Source organism: Equus quagga, chromosome 11 (genome assembly GCF_021613505.1).
Source record: "Equus quagga isolate Etosha38 chromosome 11, UCLA_HA_Equagga_1.0, whole genome shotgun sequence".
Classification (NCBI taxonomy): domain Eukaryota; kingdom Metazoa; phylum Chordata; class Mammalia; order Perissodactyla; family Equidae; genus Equus; species Equus quagga.
The window spans coordinates 69,261,143-69,285,245 of NC_060277.1; the positions used below are offsets into that span (position 1 = coordinate 69,261,143).

General features: G+C 46.1%; 2 protein-coding genes across 4 annotated transcripts in view; one reads left to right on the plus strand and one right to left on the minus strand.

Annotated features, from left to right (window-relative positions):
* ANKFY1 (ankyrin repeat and FYVE domain containing 1) overlaps positions 1 to 23,208 on the plus strand; it is an 89,967-nt gene extending 66,759 nt beyond the window's left edge. For 2 of the 3 annotated variants that reach the window (XM_046674255.1, XM_046674256.1), the window contains 14 exons: positions 2,709 to 2,937; positions 3,897 to 3,995; positions 4,244 to 4,397; positions 5,159 to 5,327; positions 6,251 to 6,369; positions 7,050 to 7,206; positions 7,900 to 8,100; positions 9,694 to 9,870; positions 13,705 to 13,852; positions 14,318 to 14,408; positions 14,714 to 14,838; positions 16,713 to 16,859; positions 18,362 to 18,452; positions 19,098 to 23,208. In XM_046674255.1, coding sequence (XP_046530211.1) covers positions 2,709 to 2,937; positions 3,897 to 3,995; positions 4,244 to 4,397; positions 5,159 to 5,327; positions 6,251 to 6,369; positions 7,050 to 7,206; positions 7,900 to 8,100; positions 9,694 to 9,870; positions 13,705 to 13,852; positions 14,318 to 14,408; positions 14,714 to 14,838; positions 16,713 to 16,859; positions 18,362 to 18,452; positions 19,098 to 19,230 — 2,040 coding nt within the window. In that variant the 3' untranslated portion in view covers positions 19,231 to 23,208. The other variant, XM_046674257.1, reaches the window with a different exon arrangement.
* LOC124246286 (neuferricin) overlaps positions 3,935 to 24,103 on the minus strand; it is a 37,172-nt gene continuing 17,003 nt past the window's right edge. Inside the window, exon 4 of the mRNA XM_046674259.1 lies at positions 3,935 to 4,023. Coding sequence (XP_046530215.1) covers positions 3,948 to 4,023 — 76 coding nt within the window. The 3' untranslated portion in view covers positions 3,935 to 3,947. The remainder of the gene's footprint in view (positions 4,024 to 24,103) is intronic.

Here is a 24,103-nt window from a genome sequence, read left to right on the forward strand (position 1 = left end):
ACAGCATCTTAATTTCTTATAACATTTCACATTTGCTGAGTTTTTCCTATGTGAGTGCTTTTTAAATCTGTATCTCAAGCTAACAAGGTAGACTGTATAGTGTTAGGGGTAAAACATGGCCTTTGGGGTCGGACATTCCTGGTTTTACGAGATTTTCCATTTCCCAGCCCACCATATGTGGTCTTAGGCGCATTACTTAACCTTCCTGAGCTTCAGTTAGCTTATCTATAAAATTAGGTTAATATTGATTTCATAAGGTCTGGTTAAGATAAAAAGAAACGATATATTTAAGTGCGTATAGTATAATATCTAGAACATTAACTTCTAAATGATAGTTATTTTACTTTATTATTTTCAGATGGGGGATGTACTTATCTTTAAGATCACATTTATTTTACAACTACTTTGTGCTAGGAACTTTAAGGATATTATCCCATTTAATCCTCATAATGGACCTAGAAGTAGCACATGGTGAAGAGACATTGTCGACATCTATAAAACCCTCATTTCAGGGTAGAGAACCTTGAGGTTCCAAGAGGTTAAGTGGCTCATAAGTAATGGAGCCAGTATTAAAACTCGGATACTAGAATGCGTAGTTGGACACTCTCAACAATTCTGGACAAGTCAGGAAACAGTGAGCTTGGGATATGAGATACACAAAGTGTCTGGGAAACTCAGCGGAGAGGGCATTGCCATTCTTTGCACCATTAAATCTGCTTGTTTATCTGCACTTAGACCCACACATGGCCCGCTCTCCACTTGGAATGATGGCATGTCCCTGTATACACTAGGAGCTGGTTTCTTGATGTGGCTCCTACTGTTACGTGTCTCTGCCTCTGTCTGTCTGTCTCTCCTGTATCATCAATTTTGCCCACTATTCATCTCTTTTAGCTTACAGACATGCTTTTCTATCTCCCAACTTAAAAAATCCCTCCTGGGGCCAGACCGGTGGCTGAGTGGTTAAGTTTGTGCACTCCATTTCAGCAGCCCAGGGTTCACAGGTTCGGATCCTGGGCACAGACCTAGCACCTCTCGTCAAGCCATGCTGAGGTGGCCTCCCACATAAAAAAAGTAGAGGAAGATTGGTATGGATGTTAGCTCAATGACAATCTTTCTCACAAAAAAGAAAAAAAAATTCCTCCCACATTGAACCCACATTGTCATTGTCTACCAGCTGTTCCTTCTGTGATACCCTTCATAGAAAAACTGGGTGAAACCTAAGATGTCGAGGCGCAGAGGAAACCTGACTTGAAAGCAAGTAAGAGCAACACTGGAGAAGGGTCTGGAATGCTGGTTTAGGGTTTTTGGACTTTATCCTATGGGAAGAGAAGATGCATAGGAGGGTTTTGAGTAGATAAGCAGTACGATCATTCTACAATTGAGAAAGCTTCCTGGGATAGCTGGCGTGGATGCACCATTGAGGCCCAAGCAGGAGCCAGGTGGGAGTCATCTAGACAAGCAGTGGCTTGTCTTGACCTCTGATACTGGATTTGGATCCAAAGGGGCAGGTTTTAGAGGAATTACAAAATTACAGTCAATGGGACATACCTGCTTGTGGCTCTCAGAAGCAAGAGCGAGAGAGGTGTTAAAACTGTTGTAGTGTACCCATGAAGAGAGAGAGAGAACTGGCCAGGAAGGAGGACGGCTGTGGAGAGAGTGAATTCAATGTCATGATTGTTATACTCCTTTTAAAACACTCAGGCAAGGATATCTAGCAGGCAGTGGGAAAACTGGATGCAAAAGTAGGGCTGGAGATCTGGGTTTGAGAGTCTTCTGCTTGTAGATAGTGGGGGAAGTCATGGGAGTAGATAAGCACACCCAGTGAGAATGTGGAGAATGTGCAGGAGCAGAAGGGAGCCCTGAGGAGGAGGAGGACATCCTTGTGAGGGCTCTCACCGTGACTATGAAACAGCTCCATGCAGGGTGGGATGGGAAGGGTGCGTGTGTACACGTACACGCATCACATACATACACTTGTGTATATGCCTTTCTGTGAATATTCTGTCACATGAAACTGGTAATAATGGTTTCTTTAGGGGAGGATAATCGGGTGGTAGGGGCAAGGTGTGAGAGGAAACTTACTTTCACTGTATATTCTTGTACCTTTTGAATATTGAATCAAGTACCTGTAATACCAATTTAAAATGTTTTTAATTTTAAAAAGTAGGGGAAGGAAGTCTTGACCAGAGTTCAAGGTGAGGTTGCTATGAGCAGGTCAAAGAAACAAGGCCGAGATGTGCTGGTGGGGGTTAAAGAGCAGTGATGGCTACACTGACGGCCCTGCTTCCCTCCGGGGCCGTGAGCGTGAGGCTCTGCCACTTTCTACAGTGCTGATTTTAATGCCACTTGGAGGTCATCTGTTGTTGTTTAATCATAGGTCATTTTTATAATTAGCAAAATAATTATAAAAACAAAGTGAAAGGTGGTTAAGAAGGTCATTGGAAATGCAGAAGATGAGGAGCCAGGGGCGTTTGGAGGGTGCTTGGGAAGACGTTAAAGAAACAGGATGCTGGCACAGGGGAAAGGGAAGGAGAGGCCAGGCAGAGTGGGACAAAAGTCCTGGAGGCCAGCGGGTGACGGGGTGAGCCAAGGGCTGTGACAGATAGCTAGGGAGCTGGGTTTCAACACTTGGGTTGTCATTATCCCTTTGTGAAGGGAACTCCCTGCCTCTGAAAGTGCTTTGATTTGGGCCCCTTGTTTCTGTTCAGGGAGAAACCCCATTGCACACAGCCTGTCGGCATGGCCTGGCCAGCCTCACTGCAGAGCTCCTGCAGCAAGGTGCCAACCCAAACCTGCAGACAGAGGAGGCTCTGCCTTTGCCAAAGGAGCCTGCCTCTCTGACCAGCTCCGTGGACAGGGTCTCTCTGCAGACGCCGCTGCACATGGCAATTGCCTATAATCATCCAGACGTGGTCTCCGTCATTCTGGAGCAAAAAGGTAGGTAGTTGGGAATTACTGCCCATCACTTGGAGCTTCAGACAGTGGTTTTGAGTAGTTACAGAGCTGATGTTTCTTCCATTGGTGAGTTTTCTTACCCAAAAAGTCCTTTCAGTTCAAACCAGATAAGCTTATAGTCTGGCTCCTGACTACTGTGTTTCCCTGTGTACATTTTCAGAACAGGGCCTGCCCATCTCACCTGTTGGGTTAAGGTGTTAGAACCTTTGACTACTTCTCTCTTACTTTGGAGTGTTTCCCTAGGCTGTTTTGGTGTAGGTCAGGCAAAGCTTTGCCCTGGCATGAGCACTGTCTTGGAGAACTCTGCTGCGGCAGTCCTCCACGAGCTTGTCAGTCCTCTCCTCTGCCTCTGAGCCTCCCTGGCAGGCGAACCATGAGAGAGGAGCTGCAAAGAGGGGCCAAGGGAAGCCCGCGCGGTAGGGCAGGCCCATTCCCCTCAGAAAGTCATCCTCAGATTTTTCTTTGTTCTGTCCTGCTATTTCTTTTACTCTTGCCTGCATCCTTGTTAAGGCCTGCATTTTTAGCACTGTGCTTGTGGAAGGAAGTGGGGTTTTAAGTAGAGTGCCTTGTTCTTGGTCGTCACAGGAGTTGTAAGATGGTAGGAAGTAGGTGTTAGGAAAACATCACCAGGGCACTGTTCTGATCCTCTTTTCAGTAATCTAGTAATTAATGTGTATTTCCATAGTGGAATCTGGTTTCCTTTTGTGAAGATTCAGTGTTTTAAGCTTTAAAAACATTCATTTTCCCCCATAAACTTGGGTCCAAAATATCAGATTTCTGGGCTTCCACTCCCCATAAAATTTATCAGTTCTGTTTGTATAGAAATGATCGAATTATACCCAGTTAGTCAGTTTGACACTGAGCTCTTATTCTCTTGAATACTTTAAGTGTGATCCATGGGATGGTGAAATCAAGTGTTCTTTTCCTTTTAAAAAATTTAGCTAATGCTCTTCATGCCACCAACAACTTGCAAATTATTCCGGACTTCAGCCTCAAGGATTCCCGAGACCAGACTGTGCTGGGCCTGGCATTATGGACTGGTAAGGCGATGCCAGAGGGGTTTGACGCCTGCAGACAGACAGATGGCAGAAGGTTAGATGAGAGAGAGAGGGAGGGAGGGAGGTGTGGAGGGTTGGAGCTAATCATTTGGTTGTAAACCTTTCTGTTTGGGTTAAGACTGTCATATCCAGCAGAAAACTGCTGGCTTTGAGAAGTTGAGAGGGAGTGTATGTTGTAGTAAGATGTTGAGGCAGTGGGCAAAGCTAAGCCTGCATTGTTTATTTCCCAGGCATGCACACCATCGCAGCCCAGCTGCTGGGCTCTGGGGCTTGCATCAATGACACCATGTCGGATGGGCAGACCTTGCTGCACATGGCCATGCAGCGCCAGGACAGCAAGAGCGCGCTCTTTCTCCTGGAGCACCAGGCGGATATAAACGTCAGGTGGGCCGGCACAGCTCTCCACTGAACACTAGGTCACATTTAATTGAGATGGTTCAAAAGCATAGCATTGCCTGTAGACAATGTTTTTGTTCCTTTTTAAATAAAGGAAGGGAAACAATGACCCTCAAGAAGTACAAATACAATGTTGTAACTGAATATAATTGTGGACTCATGAGATGGAGAAGGGGAATTATACTTTGCGCTTGTTTGAACCTTTCAAAACTAGTGCACAATATTGCACGTCTCATTAAACAGGATAATCCTAAATCAATTATTTGAGTAGGAATTTCAGTTATAGTGAAGAACATTCCAACAAATGGGCTATCAAAAAAACTTGAGGAGAAAAAAGTATAGAGTTAAATTTTTATTGTTTTTATATTTTCAAAGGAATTTATCTTTGTCTCCAATGGCAAGAGACCCTGAATGACTGTGGGTGAAAGAAGTGTTTTGTCAAGTGGGTAGTTGGGGTGTCATTTTATTAAGATGCTACTAAAGCAGCTGTATACTTGTAGGATTTCAACACTTGGATGTTGGTCAGTTAATTTTCTGGGTGCAATAGGATGGCATGGCTATGTTTTTTTAAAAGGTAGAAGGGACAGATGCTATTGACAGGTTAAATTTCTCTGAAAGAATATTAATGAATGTGAGTGAAGTGTGTTTGAGGGATACAGTGGATTCTGGCCTCTGGAGTGCCCAGAAGGGCACCCTTTGTCATTTGGCTTCAGCTACAAATGTTGGTTTTGGTGTTCATGTCCTAGCAGGACCCAGGATGGGGAGACAGCCCTTCAGCTGGCCATCAGAAATCAGCTTCCCCTGGTGGTGGATGCCATATGCACCCGAGGAGCTGACATGTCGGTGCCAGATGAGAAGGGGAACCCTCCTCTGTGGCTCGCATTGGCAAATAATCTAGAGGACATCGCATCCACGCTGGTGAGAGAAGCTCAGCTTTAGCCTCTGTTTATGCATGGGGATATTTTGTGTCAGAGATGGATTTAGTGCCTACATTGCAATCACAAGAGCAAGAGATCTGCCAAGGAGCAAATTGGGTCAAGGATGAGCAAGGGCTGGCCCCATGGCTGAGTGGTTAAGTTCATGTGCTCTGCTGCAGGCGGCCCAGGGTTTCGTCAGTTCGAATCCTGGGCGCAGACATGGTACCGCTCATCAAGCCACGCTGAGGCGGCATCCCACATATCACATCTAGAAGGACCCACAATTAAGAATATACAACTATGTACCTGGGGGCGTTGGAGAGAAAAAGGAAAAAAATAAAATCTTTAAAAAAAAAAAAGAAATTGCCTGTTAATTACAGGTATGTATTACTGGGGGCTTATGCGTGTGTGTGCATGCACTTCCGTGTGTTTTCTGTCCCTTCTAGAACACAGTTCTAGAAGGCATTAATTAAACATGTCTTTCCTGTATTTCCCAAACCCATCGCACAGAACCTAGTGCAAGAACTTACGCAGAAGCAGATTTTAATTATTTTTTGCTGAGGAACATTCGCCCTGAGCTAACATCCATGCCAATCTACCTCTATTTTTTAGTATGTGGACCGCCAGGACAGCATGGCTGCTAACAGAGTGGTGTAGCTCCACGCACAGGAACCAAACCCAGGCCACCAAAGCAGAGTGCACTGAACTTAAACCCGAGGCCACCAGGGTTGGCCCGCACAGAAGCAGATTCTAATCAGTGTTTGTAAAACTAATGAATGAAAGATTAAACTAATTATCAGTTAATTATCAACTGTATCTTGCCTGAAAAAATGGATCTAATAATGTGCATAGAGCTCAGAGATGATGATAAAAATTTTCACCTTTGCTAAGTAGCGTTTATGAGTAAACTGTTTTTTTCTGCAGGTCAGACATGGTTGTGATGCCACATTCTGGGGTCCAGGACCTAGTGGGTGCCTTCAGACACTCCTTCACAGAGCCATTGATGAAAACAATGAATCCACTGCCTGCTTTCTTATTCGCAGGTCCGAGAACCCTAAGTATCTCTTCAGATCTTATTCAACTTGTTGCAAACTGGCTCTTTTCTCATTTAATCCAACTACAGTCTTGACATGCCTGTGTAATTTACTTTCATAATTAAGGCTATCAGAGAGTTACTCTTCTGTCAAGTCAAGTCAGTCAAGGGGCTTGACTCACTTGTGAGGAGAGGGGTTCGTGTGCCCAGATCAAAGAATCTAAAAGCTAAGCCAGCTTCCTGCTTTGGGAGTCATATAGACTCCCGTAATCAAATCAGACCAGTTCACACAGTGAAGCCAGGAGGCTGGGGTGGCCTCTGCAGGGCCTCAGCAACATGTATGAGCCATAACAGGCTCCATGGCCTCTTAGAGTCAGGATGTGTGGGAGGCAAGGTTATTCAGGAAACCTTTAGAACAGTGGTTCTCAGACTTTAAATGCGTGCAAATCTCCTGGGGGAACTTTTAAGAATTTTGATACTCAGATTGCCCCCAAGACCAGCTGCAGAAGAATCTATGGGAGTGGAAGCTAGATACCAGTATTTGAGGCCCAGGCCCAGGCCAGCAGTCCTGGTGGCAGCAGCTTTCCTGTTGGATTAGATGAGCTGCTGCTGTACATTTGTCAGCATGCCTTTAGACTAGGTGGAAGCATGGCTCTCGAAGCCTTCCTTTTATTGCCCCCTTCCTTTTAGTGGCTGCGATCTGAATAGTCCCAGACAACCCGGTGCTAATGGAGAAGGAGAGGAAGAGGCCAGAGATGGGCAGACCCCCTTGCATTTGGCAGCCTCCTGGGGACTGGAAGAGACAGTACAGTGTCTTCTGGAGTTTGGTGCCAATGTAAACGCACAGGTATGGAGAGTTTCTCTTTTCCAGAGAGATAGATGGTAACCTCAGAATTAGGGAAATCTCCTCTTATGGCAAAGGACCTTGCAGATTTTCTGGTCCTGGGCCTATGATTTACTGTGAATGGGGATAAGATACAGACAGATGAAGTGACTTTCTCTGGGTCATACAGCCTGCCTAGTAATTTTAATGATTTCAGTTAAGACTTTTCTTCTTTGTGCCTTTGTCCTTTTGACAGCGTGAGGAAGGTTTGTCCAATCGACTTTTCTTTGCCTCCTATCCCTGTTATAGATTTCCACTGAAAGTTTATTCTAGTCCCAAGCTGAGCACTGTGTTTAGGAAGATGTCCTCATAGCTCAACTGAGCACCTCTGAGTTATGTTCCTTGATGCTTTTCAATGTTCCAGCCTGTGAAGATCCATGTACGCAGCCCTATACAGATAAGATCTGAGTAGTATAACTTAGAGGTGAGGTTGCCTGCATACCTTCTAACCCAAATGTGTCTTTGCCTGGGCCACTGGAGCAGGAGGGATGATGAGTGGCTCTCGGACATCTCTGGCCTCTTCACAAGCTGATCTCAAACACAGGATGGCAGTGTTGATTCTCAGAACCGACTTTGATTTAAAAGTTATCCCCCTTCATATTTTTCCTGAGTTTTATCTTTCATTTGGACATTGAAATCTGTGCCTTGTCCCCATAGGATGCAGAAGGAAGAACACCTGTTCATGTGGCCATCAGCAACCAACATAGCGTCATCATTCAGTTGTTGATTTCTCACCCTGATATCCACTTGAATGTACGAGACAGACAAGGGCTGACCCCTTTTGCCTGTGCCATGACTTACAAGAACAACAAGGCAGCCGAGGCCATCCTGAAACGAGAATCTGGGGCTGCTGAGCAGGTGAGTGACCAACACCCAGCACTCTCCATGTTGCTGCACACAGCAGAACCTGTAATGGAGACTAAACAGATGTCACCAGCTAAACAGGTCTCTTCTATATAAAGACATTTGTTTTGCAATTATATCCCCTTTTCTTAAAATTTGGCCATTCAGATGTCTTGTCAGTGCTGGATGAGATTTAACTGCTCTGCCCTGTATGTCAGCCACCTGATGGTACCCCATGTAGAAGGAAGCTGGGGGTGGCTGGGCCCAGTAGTAGGAATTCTGTGGCATGTACAGCTGAAGTCATTCTTTGCTTTTGCTTGGTTGTTTAACTGCCCTAGTAGTGAATGTCTTAAGAAAATTTAAACTGAAGTTGAGGAGCTTTTGGTGTGATGTTGGGGCAACTTTCTCAGTGTTTTAGAGTTCAGTTGTTATCATTCAGCTCAGCATGTTTAGTTGTCCTTATTTGTGGTTCTTTACCAGCTGCTAAATCTGGTTGGTGAACTGTTGGCCTGCAACAGCAGATTGGGTGGGAAAGGACAGTAGTCGCTGATGTGAGGTGGGAGCAGGGATGGGTTTAAGTCAGTCCTACGGACACTTGAATCTCCATCCAGCACTTAGAATACTGCCAAGATTTGTGAATAGCCATTTATGAAGGTAAGATGGAAACTTGGGGCCTGAACAAAATGGAATCCTAACATGGTTGAAGACCATTGCTTGTTATTTCAGTCTTCGGTACATCACTTTCCTTCAGCATTTGTGTAATTGTGCACATGTTAACCTCACCCTTGCTCAGGTAGCATAAAATTTTCGTGGATGGAGACAGTCGTCTCACATTTCCTCTCCATCTAGTATGAAACTGGTTCTGTTGATCAAAGTCCTTTGATTGCCTGTGATACCAGTACATGCCGTGGACGTGTGTGTGTGTGTGAGGGAATGTGATGTGTGTGTGCCATGTTGGTGTCTCCCTCACTTCTCACTGAGCACTCATGCTGACATGACAGCTCTTGTAACTCCATTTTCATCCGTGGTTTGATTTTGAGTGAGCTTTTGTATGCCTTACGTCAGTGGAGCAGCGTCTGTGACGTACTGTTGGCTGCCTCCCTTAACATGTGCTATTATCCTGTGGCTCGGCAAAAGAGGAAAATTTCTGAAGATTTGTTTGACTGCTCAGGGTCAGGCTGGCATGGTAGGCTGGGTGCTTGTTTAAGCCAAAGCAAGACTCCCAAGGCTAGTCTCCACCTTTGCCTTTCCCTGAGCATCCCAGGATCTTGGTGCCTTCCTTTCCCTGTCCCTCGGGTTGTCTCTTTCTTGGCTTTCCAAGTCCAGCTCCTGTAGCAGGAGGATGCCGGGGCAGCTTGGATCAGTGTAGTGGGTCCCTTTCCCTCACCACATGAATGTGACCATGCACACGTGGTCATGTGCACAAATATGTAGAATGGGTGTGTTGGGGGGGGAGGCACATTTAGTGTTGGTTCTTGGAAGGGAGCCTCCTGGAACTGAGGAAAGGACTAGACCATGACCTCTGCAGTGGTTAGCACAGCTTACAGGTGCTCATGAGGCACTCTTGCAAGGGAGAGCCCACTAATTGGTTCCTACTTGTTGCCTTAGGTGGATAACAAGGGCCGAAATTTTCTTCATGTGGCAGTCCAGAACTCTGATATTGAAAGTGTCCTGTTCCTGATCAGTGTCCAGGCTAATGTGAATTCCAGAGTCCAGGATGCCTCCAAGCTGACCCCTTTGCACCTTGCGGTCCAAGCAGGCTCAGAGATTATTGTCCGCAATTTGGTAAGTGTCGCTGAAATGTTATTGCATGTAACTTGTAGGCAAAGCATGTTGTGTAGCGTGTGTGCAGAGTCTCTCATCACAGGTGTTTTGCCAGGTATTGTGAAAGGCCAGCACAAATTTGGGGGCTAAGCCAGCAAGCTCAGGAAAGCAGGGTGTCAATCGGCAGCATGTCCTAAGTGCCCAGGGGGCTGCTTGGGCAGGCAGCTGCTGGAGTGAGGCCTTGAGGGAGAGCAGGACTCGATGGCAGAGGCAAGTGGGAGCAGGAAGGAAAGGGAGACCCGCTTCTATTGTCTGCCTGCTCTGTGTCAGGAGTTCAGCCAGTGCTTTCCAGGGAGCTGTCTCTCTCCTGTTTTTTGTTAGTCTTTTTTTACTGAAGTATAATTGACATATATTATATTAGTTTTCAAGTGTACAACATATTGATTTGATATCTGCATATATTGTGAAATGATTGCCACAGTAAATCTAGTTAACATCTGTCACCATACATAGTTACAAAAAAATTTTCTTGTGATGACGACTTTTAAGATTTAGTCTCTTAGCAACTTTCAAATATACATACAATACCATATTTGAACTATAGTCACCATGCTGTACATTACATCTCCATGACTTATTTGCTTATTTATTTTATACCTGGAAGTTTGTACCTTTAGAACCCCTTCACCCATTTCACCCCCTCCAAACTCCCCCTATCTGGCAACCAGCAATCTGTTCTCTGTATCTGTGAGCTTGGTTTTTGTTTGTTTTTTAAATTCCACATAAAAGTAAGATCATACAGTATTTGTCTTTCTGTGACTTATTTCACTTAGCATAACCATGCAGGTTGTCTCAAATGGCAAGATTTCTGTCTCTTTCATGGGCTGAATAGGATTCCATTTATATATACCACATCTTCTTTATCTATTCTTCTATCAATAGACATTTAGGTTGTTTCCGTATCTTGGCTATTGTAAATGATGCTGCAGTGAACATGGGGGTGCATATATCTTTTCAAATTAGTTTTTTGGGGGGTAAATACCCGGAAGTGGGATTGCTGTATCATATGGTAGTTCTATTTTTAATTTCTTGAGGAACCTCCATACTGTTTCCCTAGTGGCTGCACCAAATTACATTCCGACCAACAGTGCACAAGGGTTCCCTTTTCCCCACATCCCTGCCAACACTTGTTATCTCTTGTGTTTTGTTTTTTTTTTAACCTAGGCTAACAACTGTTGCCAATCTTTTTTTTTTTTTCTGCTTTATCTCCCCAAACCCCCCCTGTACACAGCTGTATATCCTAGTTGCACCCCCTTCTAGTTGTGGGATGTGGGACGCTGCCTCATCGTGGCCTGACAAGCGGTGCCATATCCGCGCCCAGCATCCGAACCCTGGGCTGCCGTAGCGGAGCGCGCGAACTTAACCACTCGGCCACGGAGCCGGCCCCTCTTGTGTTTTTGATAATAGCCATTCTAACAAGCGTGAGGTGATATCTCATTGTGATTTTGATTTGCATTTCCCTGATGATTAGTGATGTTGACCCCTTTTTCATGTACCTATTGGCCATCTGTATGTTTTCTTTGGAAAAATGTCTGTTAGATCCTCGGCTCAATTTTCATCACATTGTTTGATTTTTTGCTATTGAGTTGTATGAGTTCTTTATATATTTTGATATTAACCCCTTATCAGATATATAATTTGCAGATTTTTTCTCCCATTCCATAAGTTCTCTTTTCATTTTGTTGGTGGTTTCCTTTGCCCTGCAGAAGCTTTTCAGTTTGTAGTTCCACTTGTTTATTTTTGCTTTTGTTTCCTTTGCTTTTGGAGTCAGATCCAGAAAATCATCACCAAGCCTGATGTCAGGGAGCTTACCGACCCTCTGACTCTCAAAACCAGCTGGAGGGGTGTAGGGAATTTTTTATATTTTACAAAGGAAGACATTTAAGCTCAGAAAGAATTTTTTTTCCCCTAAGATTATCAGCTAGTCAGTAGTGTAGCTGAGATTTTAGCCATTTCTATTTGACTTCAAAGCCTGCTTTTTCCAGTACAACATGATGCTACCCAGGCAGGAAAAGGATCTGAGCAAAGATGTGGAGACTGCAAAGTGCATGGGGCGTGTTTCAGTAGAAAAGTGTGGTTGAAATTTGGGTGGAGAGTAGAAGGAGACCTGGTTGGAACGGGAGGTAGAGACCAGATTGTGGAGTGTCATGTTTCAGACCAAGAACTGTGAGCAGCCTTGATCCTTTTGGGAGTGGAGAAACCATTGTAAGCGTTCGAGCTAAGACCATGGTCCAGAGCCAAGACCAGGGCTCCATGTCACCTGGCCACCCCCTAAGAGCTGGCAATTGCTGGTACCTCTCATCAGCCCCAGGTGCATGTTGCAGAACTGGACACTGGGACTCTTGACCAGCCTTTGGTCCCCTGCCATTTTTGTTTTTGAAAAATACTTTTTAGAAAAACCTTTATGGCTTGATAGGTGTTAGAGGTGAGAGACATTTACCTTGGGGGTGGGGTATGAGGAGGTGGGGTCACCAGTGAAGAGGTCAATGGGAGGCAATGGCAGTGAGGGATGGACTGGAGAATGATGGAGGAGGTGGGGTCACCAGTGAAGAGACCTGTGGGAGGCAATGGCAGTGAGGGATGGACTGGAGAATGATGGAGGAGGTGGATGGACTCCGGGCACAGACTGGACATGGGGCAAACAGCTCAGGAGGCAGAGATGGGCCTTGAAGTAGTAGGGAATCGGGCCATGTGTTCATTAATTTGCCTGCCACCCTGAGAGCCTAGGGAGGTTTGAAGACCATGGCCCCTTCACCACGGTCATGCCTCCGCCTTCCTAAGGACCCTGGAGGTGATAGGAGGCCCTACAAACAGCTGGTCTTCCAATGGCCACCCAGTCCTTCCTCTGTGAATTGGTGCAGCTTAATGTGGGAACCTGCTCATATTGAAACAGTACCTTTATGCAGACCTCTCCCCCTCTGCCCAGTTAACCAACCTTGGGGTTAGCTGTGATCCCCAGTACAGCACTCGTGACCGTGAATACCCCTCTATGGTATATCCTGTACACCTTCAAAGTTTGTATATATTTGTCTGTGTGTATACATTTCTCTTTCTCTCTCTCTCCAAATGGAATCATACTATCATACTGTCTTCTAACTTGCCTTTTTCTAACTTACTGTAACATAGATATTCTTCCATGTTAAACCATAAATTTTTATCATCTTAATGGCTACCTATTCTATTGTTTGTATATATTATAATTTTCATAACTAAATCCTTTTTGCAGTCTGGTCTAACTTTGATAAGCAGTGGGCGTCCTTATATAGTGCAGTGGACATCATTGCAGTCCTGTGTAGTTTTTTTTTTTTTTAAAGATTTTATTTTTCCTTTTTCTCTCCAAAGCCCCCTAGTACATAGTTGTGTATTTTTAGTTGTGGGTCCTTCTAGTTGTGGCATGTGGGATGCCGCCTCAGCATGGCTTGATGAGCGGTGCCATATCCACGCCCAGGATTTGAACTGGCGAAACCCTCGGCCGCTAGAAGCAGAGCGAGCGAACTTAACCACTCGGCCATGGGGCCAGCCCCCTCCTGTGTAGTTTTATATACCAAAGTCTTAGAAGTAGAATTTCTGTGTCCTAAGGAATGGCTTAGTAACATTTTGATAATTGCCTGTTTGTCCTTGGTTCAGGTTTTGCTGGCTTATGCCTCACCAGGAGTGTGTGTGAGGCCCTTATGCTCCCAGCTTTGGCAGCAGGGCAGACTCCATGGATGTCAGAAGACAGACAGGCTTGGCTCCCTTAAGTGGGACCTTGGTTGGTTGTGGTAGAGAGGCTGCTCATGTGATCAACTTCAACAGCTTCTTGCAGGAGCCAAAGTGAATGAATTAACCAAGCACCGCCAGACCGCCCTCCATCTCGCTGCCCAGCAGGACCTGCCCACCATCTGCTCAGTCCTCTTGGAAAATGGTGTGGACTTTGCTGCTGTGGATGAGAATGGAAATAATGGTAATTCCCAGGCACTCCCTGTGTCCGGTACTGATCGCCTTAAGCAGTCCCTCCGTTCTAGGGCAGGAGGTGCACTGCACCCTTGAGTCTGCTCCCCCTTCAAGGAGGGTGGCTTTTACAAGGGCAGAGCTGTGACAGGAAATGCTCTGAGTCGGGCATCCAGTCTGTCACTGACCAGGCCCTGGGCAGCTTCCCAATCTGAATGGTAACCCTAGAGGCCTGAAGTGGCTTCTTGTGAAACCATTAAATCTCATCTTTAGATAACTGTAGAAGCGGGAAGCAAAGTCTTACAAGGTTGCGTTTATCACTCATTCTTGGGGGGTGGTGAAGACGAGAAAGGATGGCTCTGTGATTGGACAGTGGCTGCTCTGGCTAAGGCCCATTTAGAGGGAGGTTTGTAAGGGTGAGGAGGAGTTGGGATTTTCTGCATGTGCTTCTTGCACAGTAAGAGGATTTACTCCCCAGCTCTTCATCTCGCTGTCATGCACGGTCGGCTCAACAACATCCGGGTCCTCCTGACAGAGTGCACTGTGGATGCTGAAGCCTTTAATCTGAGGTGAGTGTGTGTGGTCCAGAGCAGAGGCCAGGGCTCCACGTCACCTGGCTGCCCCTCAGAGCTGGCGGTCACTGCTGCCTTGCATTAGCCCCAAGTACACACTGCAGAACTGGCCATAGGGCACTTGACCAGCCTTTGGAACCCTGAAATTTTTCATTTTGAAAAATACTTTTTTAAAAAAACTTTTACGACCTTTTATGTGTGCTTTAGATTTATCCAGCATCACAGAGTTCAGAAAATTCCATTTCTTTTGTGCATGACGGTGTGGCAGATATATACCTAACTTTTTCAACTTGTTTTATCAGAGGCCAGTCACCACTGCACATTTTGGGACAATATGGCAAAGAGAACGCAGCAGCCATCTTTGATCTCTTCTTAGAGTGCATGCCTGAGTATCCTCTAGATAAACCAGATGCAGAAGGCAACACGGGTATGTAATGAGGTGTTCGTATGTCCTGTCTCACTTGCATTCCTTGCTTCCTAGAGAAACAAGAGCCCAGGCACACATGTCTTTATTTGTGGGCATTCAGCCCAATGCATTTCGGCTGCATCACTGCATCTGTCACAGATCCCTGCCGTGGAATTTGGCAGTGTCTGCTTTTAGGCACAAGCACATCTGAAGTGTATCTAGTGCTGCAAAGCCGTGCCCATGTCCAAACAGGCCTGCCCACCTGTTCTTATTGCCCTCGTCTACCTCTTACCCGGTCAGCTAGGGCCCTGCCCAAGCTCCCACATGCCAAGAGAGAGAAAGGCTATAACCACCTCACAGATGCTTCAGAAGGAAGAAATGTGCTGCAGTCTGTGTAAACATGCTTTGAAAGAGTGGCAAGTTATACAGTCATGTGCCAGATAACGACGTTTTGGTTAACGGCAGACCGCAGGTAGGATGGTGGTCCCTTAAGATTAGTGCTATATAGCCTAGGTGTGTAGTAGGCTATACTATCTTGTGTAAGTACACTCTGATGTTTGCACAATGACAGAATTGCTTAACAACACATTTCTCCGAACGTGTCCCTGTCATTAAGCGCTACATGTTTGTATACAGATAAGGGCTGATGTCTTATTGAGGGGGATAATAAATAGGCCTCTCTGATGGTATTGCTGTGGCTACATGGTCACTATGTTAATTTGTGTAGCTTTCATAGTTTTTTAGATGTACTTTTTGTAATACTCACAACAGCCCTGTAAGGTGTGCAGCGTAGATGGTGTAACCCCTTTTTTAAATAAGAAACAAAGGTGAAACCAGAGCTGTCTGAGCACTTTGCTGCTGCTGTAGTCCCACTCATTTGCCCTCATGCCAGACAGGGCCTCCACGGCCTTTAGCAGAAATGCAGCCACCAAGGTGTCCTGAAGATTAGCATGGGACCAAATATTTTGTCATTAGGCCTTGGCCTTGATACATGAACATGTTTTTAAGCCAGCAGTGATGAGCCTGAGCTTCAGAAGAGTCAGCCCTGGGAGTGAGCTGCTGGACCCAGCACCCACTCCAGTGCGCCCCAGTGTCCAGGAGCAGGTAAACAGGAAGGCAGGCAGGTGCTTCCTGCCCAGGCTTCTGAAGTACGTAGACCTGGTTTCAAGTACCGAGCTCTGTCATGTTCTAGTGGGATGACTCTGGGGAAATTCTGTACCCTCTCTATGCCTGTTCCTCATTTGAAATAATAACCCTCATCTTACTGGATCATTTAAGGAATTAGATGAAAGAATTTAAATCAAGTGTCTGGTCAAGGTAAGCAAAGGGGAGCTGCTGTTAGCTGTAATTGTTAGCGGGGAGGGCCAGCAGGATGGCCTGGCCAGAGCCTGGTTCCCACTGGGCCTGTACCTGCACCAAAGAGAGGCTTCATGGGGTAGAAGAACTTTCTGGAGCATGTTCCCCAAACTGATTTTTTTCTCCATGTGTACACACTTCACGGATCTTTAGATTTAGTTACATTGTGTAAAAAGAGCTTTGTCCTCCCAGTGTTTCATGCCCGAGGAAGGCACCTGAGACTGGTATATTTTTCCTTTAGTGTCTGATCCCTCCTCAGTTCTCTTGTAGCTGAAGCTCTAAGTGGGTAAGAATATGTCACTGGAGCTGGAGCTGCCTGGAGTCCCCTAGCTCGTGGCCGGGTCCTTAACTGGAAAATGCTGCAGATCCTCTGCGGAGGTCTCACCAGAGCTACAGGGCCTCTATTTGTCAGTGGCGACTTTCCTAACAAATGTCCTGCCAGGTGTCTGTCCTGCGCTCAGCTATCCTCTACCAACCCTTTGGCAGTGCCAGGCTGGGCCCGGGTGGGAACTAGCCCTGCCTGTGGTTTTGTTTTCCAGTGCTGCTCTTAGCATACATGAAAGGGAATGCCAACTTATGCCGTGCCATCGTCCGATCTGGGGCTCGCCTTGGGGTGAACAATAACCAAGGAGTCAACATTTTCAACTATCAGGTTGCCACCAAGCAACTTCTGTTTAGACTGTTAGGTGAGTGGCTCACTTTCTGCTCTTTCAGTGCATGCACAGTTATAACCTTGATTATCTAGATGTATTAGTGATCTTGAAATCTCATAGTGACTTGCTCCAAGAGCTGAACCAGTAGTTTTCCAGGCACCATATAGGACTTTTTCTATGAAGGCTGCGAAGGCCCTTGAGCAATGTTGGGAAGGTCACTGTTGGCAGTCTCTTTTCAGAGTGCTCCCCGTTGGGGCCCCTGTCAGTTTCCCATGTCCCCTGATGCTACCAGAAATCCATAAGCTCCAGGCAGGTCATCCTGTACACCCTTGTCCTTCAGCTGATTCAGATTCTCTGCATCCTTCAGAATGGCCTTCTGCTTCAGCCCCCACTGACTCTCCCTTCTCTGTGTTCCTTTTATGAAGAGGAGAGCGTCACTCTTGAAGATTTCATATTAGCAAGTGTTTACTTGTCCCTGTTGAGGTGGCAGAAAGAATCAGAATGCTTCAAGTGCCTGCATGTCACTGTGTTGTCATCACCCGCAGTGGAGACAGATGGGGGTTATTAGCCCCATGGTAAGGGCAGAGAAACAAGCTCAGAAGTACTTAGTAGCTATGAGGTCTTGATGTAGGTGACTTGCCCATGTCGCAGAGCCAGTTTGTAGCAAACTAGTCCTAAAGCACAGTGTTTCTGCCATACCCAGTCTACTGTTGGCCATGCAGTTGGTCAGCCTTTTCAGAGCTCAGAACAGGAGCCTATCACAGTGCCGCTGTGTGGTTGCTGGATAATGATTGACTCACGTGCTGCTTCCTCCCTGTGAGCTCAGGCTCCTTCTGTGTAGAAAGTGTTAAGAACTATGCCTGGCATAGAGTTGAGCATTTAGTAAATAAGTACTAGTGACTGTTGCGGTTATCTACCCTGATAAATCCTAACCTGAATGCCCCACAGCTTCCGGAAACTGAAAACTGAACTCCTCATCTGCTCTGGTTCTTTCTCTTACGTCTTTTGTCTGACGGTGGTCCCACCACAGACTCGGTCATTCCATCCAGAAACCTGGGAATCACCTTTGTCTTCCTCCTGCTCCCTACCTCCCGCCACACCCCTCACTTCTGTTCAGCCACCAGATCTCACAGATCCTGCCTCCTCACTTCCTCTTGTCTTGGTCGTCCGTCCCCCCCCACCTTGCCATTTGGCCCTGCCATTCTTTATAGCTGTTGGTTTCTGCGCTCTCCCTGTCATGCCTTATGCTCCAGCCATCCCTGACTGCGTGCATTCCCCCAGACACTGTGCTGTTTCACTGCCTTGGACACTGCTTCCCTCTCCCCAGTCAGCCTGGCAAACGCTGGCTCTCCAGATTTCTCCTCTGTGACACTGTCCCTGATCCAGTTAGGATATATTCCTCCTTCATCCCTGCTGTCACTCTGCGACGTGCTGCTCTGTTTACTGGTCTGTTTCCCTGCCACCTGTGAGCTCTGAGTCTTGCCTGGCACAGTCACTGTCTGACAGGAACTAGTCTTCTCCTGCCTGTGTTACAGATATGCTGTCCAAGGAGCCTCCGTGGTGTGATGGCTCCAACTGCTACGAGTGCACTGCCAAGTTTGGAGTCACAACTCGCAAACATCATTGGTAAGACCCTGCAACACACTTACCAGAGGAGTGAGGGGACTTCTGCTGATGTCATTGTGTCTACCTTTTTCCATGATAAGCCATGAACTTGCCAGGGCCCTGCACTCTCCTGGGTAAAACCTGACCAAATGGAGTGATGAGGTGACACGACTCTGCACACCGGTGGTGATGTAGGGAGGGCAGAGGGCATTCAGACTGGTGACTTTCCTGCTGAATTTTGGGGTCTCAGGCCCCAGGCAGCCTGTCAGGCCTTGTGTCATCGTCCCCAGGCTTCCTGCCTGCGGCGGAGCTGACTGAATTACTTCCCTCAGAGGAAGTGTGCTTCTAACCTGAGCACACTCCGCAGAGAACTGAGGAGCTGTTCCCATTAAAACGAGACAGTTCCTTGGCTACTGCTGAGCCCCTCTTGATCCTGAAACAAAAAGCCTTCTCCAGTATCATTTTAAGTATTGGCTGGGATTTTGTTTTCATGGACTAATTATACATGTATTGGTAGAACTTGGCTGGCAGGGGGCAGAGCTGACCCCAGAGTTCCGGCCATGGGCTTGCCTGTCTGCCGAGGGTGCTGCTGTGGCCATCCTCACGTTCTGGGAAGCAGTCTGCTCCTTAGTACCACTCTCATATTTCCTTTCTTTGCTTCCACAGTCGTCACTGCGGACGTCTTCTTTGCCATAAATGCTCGACCAAGGAGATTCCTATTATAAAGTTTGATCTGAACAAGCCTGTGCGAGTTTGCAACATTTGCTTTGATGTACTGACTTTGGGTGGGGTCTCTTAGTGAGCCCCCAGGAGGGTCCAGGCCATATCTCCGGTCATCTCCCCAGCAGCTGCTCTGCTCACCAGCCTGACCCACCCAGAGCAGGAGCTGGCAGTTGTCTTCCTGCGGCAATAGACTGGAACAATTAAGGACCATGGTGTGACAGATCCCGTTTCAAATGATTCTGTATGATTGTTGGTGTGTCAGACTGTGACAGAGTTCACTAGAAATCTCACTCATTGGACCAGGCCATTTAGCCTAAGTGGTAAATGTAATAGGAATTAAACCCCATTCTGCTAGCAGCATATAAGGACACCTTGAAAACCATTTTCCCTTCCAGTAGCTTAATGTCCATCTCAGAGCATTCATGAAGTCTTCCTGCCTGCGCGGACTTACTAGGAAGAACCTAACAGGAGGAAGCTGGCGTCTGGCTGCTCCAGGAGAGCTCGCTTTGCTCTAGAGTAAGTGGCTGTGGACTTTTCTGCACAGTGTTTTCATAAAGATTATAGGATCCTCTAGCCCTGAAGTCTTTTTTTTGAAAAGCTAAGCTGTATTTTTAGTGAGCTACCCCTTTAAAAAAGGTGAAATCTTTCTAAACAGGGTTCAAAGATGAGAGCTAAAAAATCGTGGCCTTAACAACTGAAAGCTTTACCAGTATTCATGCTCCTCGGGTGTCAGAGGTGCAGTTTGGCAGCTTGACACCTCCCAGCAGCCATCTCATTCTCTCATCTTGCTGTGTCCTGTCTGTGGAGTCCTCAGTCCCTCTGCCACTAGGGAGTGGTGGAGGAAATGCACCTTGTGCTGCACTTTTTATATAGCTGCATTATTGGTAATTCCAATTTAAAAATCCATATTCAAAAATATCCCCACACGTCCATGCATCAGTGATTCTAATGGTCACCTTTGACTGGGCCTCCCCATACGCTAAGTCTTGAAAGAAAAACCCCTGTCGAGTGTCACTTGGAGGAAGAGAGTGAATCACACAGGCCCAGAGATGAGAGGGGAAGTCTCCAGCCTCAGTCTGTCCCATTTCCTTGACGTGAATGCTTCTTGCTGGAACCTTCCCTGGTTGTGCTGTGAGTGCTGTTGTCCCAGGTCCCCGTTCTGTGTAGCTTGCCCTGCCCCTTTAGAGCCAACAGCCAAAGGCCCCGGCCAAGCGTGAGTGGCCCCATTTTGGAAGGCTCTGGCTTGTGTACTGAACGAGGCCCCCAGAGCTTACTGGGCCTTAGTCGCTGCTAGTATATATGTTAACCCTGAGGTGTTAAACTTCTTTTCTTTTGAAGGTTTGGCCAGTTTTTTAAAAATGCACATTTAAAGAGAAATTTCTACCACTGCTTTAAAGAAAAAACAAACAAAACTCTGAGATGAACAATATGTGTTGTACAGTTATACTCGGAGATTAACAATCTCAATCATACATACTGATTTTTTCAGACATTTAATAACCACTACATTGTTTTTTTGCATTAATGAAGTACGGATACATGTATAAAAGGGACTAAATATTTTTTTGCAAGAGCTTGTTTTTTTGTTTGTTTTTTTGGATAGTGGTATGTCCTTTATGTTGCTGTAGATTTATACATTCTATTGCCTAAATATGTGTGTAAAATGAGCTGATAAACCAGAGTGCTACTTTTTTTTTAAATATTTCTGTGATTTATAAGATATATATGCTTTCTATGTTAATATGAGCTTGTGTACAATGTTTAAAAGAAAAAATTAATTAGAAGAGTTCCCCTGTCCTCCAAAGTCTGTGACATATTTCATATAGAATTTTTATAGAAAAACAGCTAGTCTTGGAGCGGTGAGGCATGTGGTCAGTTTCCATTTTCTGTTGCCCGAACAAGGCCCCGAGGAAGTCAGGCTTTAGTTAGGTGGCTTGCTTCTTTAATTGGAAAGTAAGATGATTCTGCTTCAGATATGAAGCGAAGTGCTCGGTACTTTTATTCTTGTTCTCTTAACGTTCATGGTGGAGGGAGGAGGACGGGAATCCAATCAGGGATGAGGCTGGTTGTCCTGCCCCTGCCCTGCCACACCAATTTCAGTAACAATCTTGCCTCTAATTGCACTTAAATCTTAAAATCATGTTTAACATATGTTGAGTGAAGCTTCTCTTTCTTCAGAGTCCAGGCCAGCTCTGGTTCTGAGCAGCCGTGGATTGGGGGAACGTTTGTGGGTTCTGCACTGGCGTCAAGGGGCGCTCTTGCAGACCTCGAGGAAGCACCTTTCCCTAGGCCTAGGGCCCTCCCTGCCGCCGCCAGCTGCACTCAGCAGGTCCCTTGAGCAGCGGCTGCCCTGCCGGGTGAGACTCCCTCTACCCTGCCCTGGCTGGGACTTCACGCACCTCTCCAAGCCGCCAAGACTTGACAACAGAACTGCTGCTCCTGTTAAATTTTAATCCATAGCTTAAATACTAAGTAGCAGAAACTCAATTTTCTTCATTCAGAAAGTTGCCAATTGTGAATGAGTAGAGCAGGAAGAATAAATTTTACTGCAATATAATTTGCTGTTATCAGTCAACATTGTTACGCTGAATTAGCTTTTTAACTGCCTCTTGCTCATCACTGTATTTATTATACAGCATATTCTTAACAATCCTTTTTTTAAAGATGAAGGTACAAACCATGTGCTACATGTAAATCGAATGGCTAAAACTAACTGGCTGTGATCCTCGAACAGGAATTTCCCACAAACGTAAGTGCCTACTCTTAGGACTTTTTACCATTCAGTTATCTTTTTAGTGGTGTCTCACTGGATGACGTGTTAGAACATGTGTTCCATTTGGAGTTTGCTGCCTGTGCACTGTCAAGCCCAACTATCAGTTCAGTCGAGGCTGGGTTAGATTGCTCAGTTCACCTGCCACATTCTCTCCAGGAGTGGGGTCCATGTGACCGTTAGTCCTCTACCTCAGAGCCCTGAGTCATTTCTGACTGCCCTGTTCAGCTTCCTCACTCTTCTCCCTGAATGGGGTCCCTGCTTGGAGCTCAGCGTGCTTGTGGGTTCACCACCACTCCCGATTCGTGTCCCCCACCTGTCGTACTAGATGGTATTGTGTTAATCTTGTCTGTAGGCATGAAGTGGAGGGAAAGTCTTAGGAGCAGGGAGAGCCTTGATTTCTACCTAGGATTCTTTTAGCTGGAGAAAAAGAACACTATTGAACTATGGAATGCTTAGACCTGAAAGGCAAACTAAGTCCCCAGGTGACAGTAGCATGAGCAAGGAAATGTAATGCCTCCATGACAGATTCACCTGGAGCTCGCAGGTTGAGACTGGGGAAGAGCTCCTGAAACACGCTTTCTTCAGGTCCTGGGATTGCACCCCCCAGGACGAGCCCCAGAAGAACTGGACGTGGCATTGGCAAGCCCAGCCCCTCCTCATCTGAAGGACCAAAGCTCCCCACCCCTAGCCGGGGGCAGGAGGGAGCAGAGGGGAAACAACTTTCTAAAGGGGTTTGGAAGCCACATTCTCACTGGGTGGAAGTACTTTAGTGAAGAGCTGACTGTTTCACAAGATATAAACTAAACACTTACTAAATTCCCAGAAGTTACAGATGCCTTAAAGACTTCCTTTGGAAGATCATTGCCTGTACAGTTCATTTCTTGTGTGGCATAAATAATATATTAACCTGTTACAACTGACAACATTGGTTTTCTGTAGCTAAGGAGTCTTGAGTTGGCAGACTATTCAACTTACTGACTTGTCCTTTTTTGGCAAATGTGTGGAGTTGGCTGTTACCATGACATACTTGTGTGATACCAAGGGGAAGGGCAGCAGCCGGGCAGAAACTCAAGCACACATTTGAGTTGATCACCTTGGCTTCCAAGCCGTTCAGGGTGATCTCAGGGTGGGATGATGGCATCATACAGGACCATGGCGCTTATCAGCATTGTTTCTTTGGAGTCCATGTAATGGAATGTATTTTTCAAATATTGATATTTGCATTTTCTGTAACAATTCCTTATAATAAAATGAGGTAAAATTGTGCATTTAAAGTGGAAACTTTAATAAGACATTTGTAGTTACTTTTAATGCAGAAGTACCAATAAGCATTAAAAACAAACAAGCAAATATTTTAAACTTCCAATATGTGAATAAATTTCTTTAACAGCTACCTTCTAGGAAAGTTTGAATTTCCAACACTTTTCAGAAACATATTGTTGACAGTAGTCAAAAAGTAGCTCTTTGGGGCATAATGACCAGCTGCCTGGATTGACTGTGCTCTTGGCCCAGACTTCAGCTCATGGCAATGCCTGTGACCACAGCTGCACAGTCCCAGTCACCCGACCCCACAGAAGCTCTCCAGCGGACGCTGGAAATTCCCTCCTGGACTCCATTATTAAGGAGCAACTCAAGAGGATCCGCCCCTGGGGAGTGTTCTGCTGGCCGCAGTCTGAAGGGAGGACTGGCATTGCGGGTGGCAGTGGTGACTAAGGCAGGTTTTCAGGGCTTGCAGATGGTGCCGTGAAGGCCCTGGACAAATCGTACAGTCTAGTAGCTCACCTGGCCGCACACCCTTCAACTAACCTTCCCTTTCTTTACCTGTCTTCCACTTCGCTTACCCCCAGTTCAGACTGACTGTGGTGACAGATCTCATTCTCTGGGGGCTTTTCTCACAAATAATAGGCACCGTTAAGTGCTTCCACATCATAATCCCAAGTAATCTTAATAGCCGTCCTTGAGGTGAACACAGGTCATCATACGTCATAATGTGAGTACAAACAGGAACCAGGCATGCATCGACTCACATGTTTTTGCCCAGCCAGAGAACAGCACTGGGTTTTAGCTCTGCTCCGTCATTGATCAGGTGACAGTACTGGGCAAGTTTCATAATTTCTGTGCCTTCGTTTCTATATCTGTAAGATGGAAGTGACCGAGGTCCTTCCTAGCTCACAGG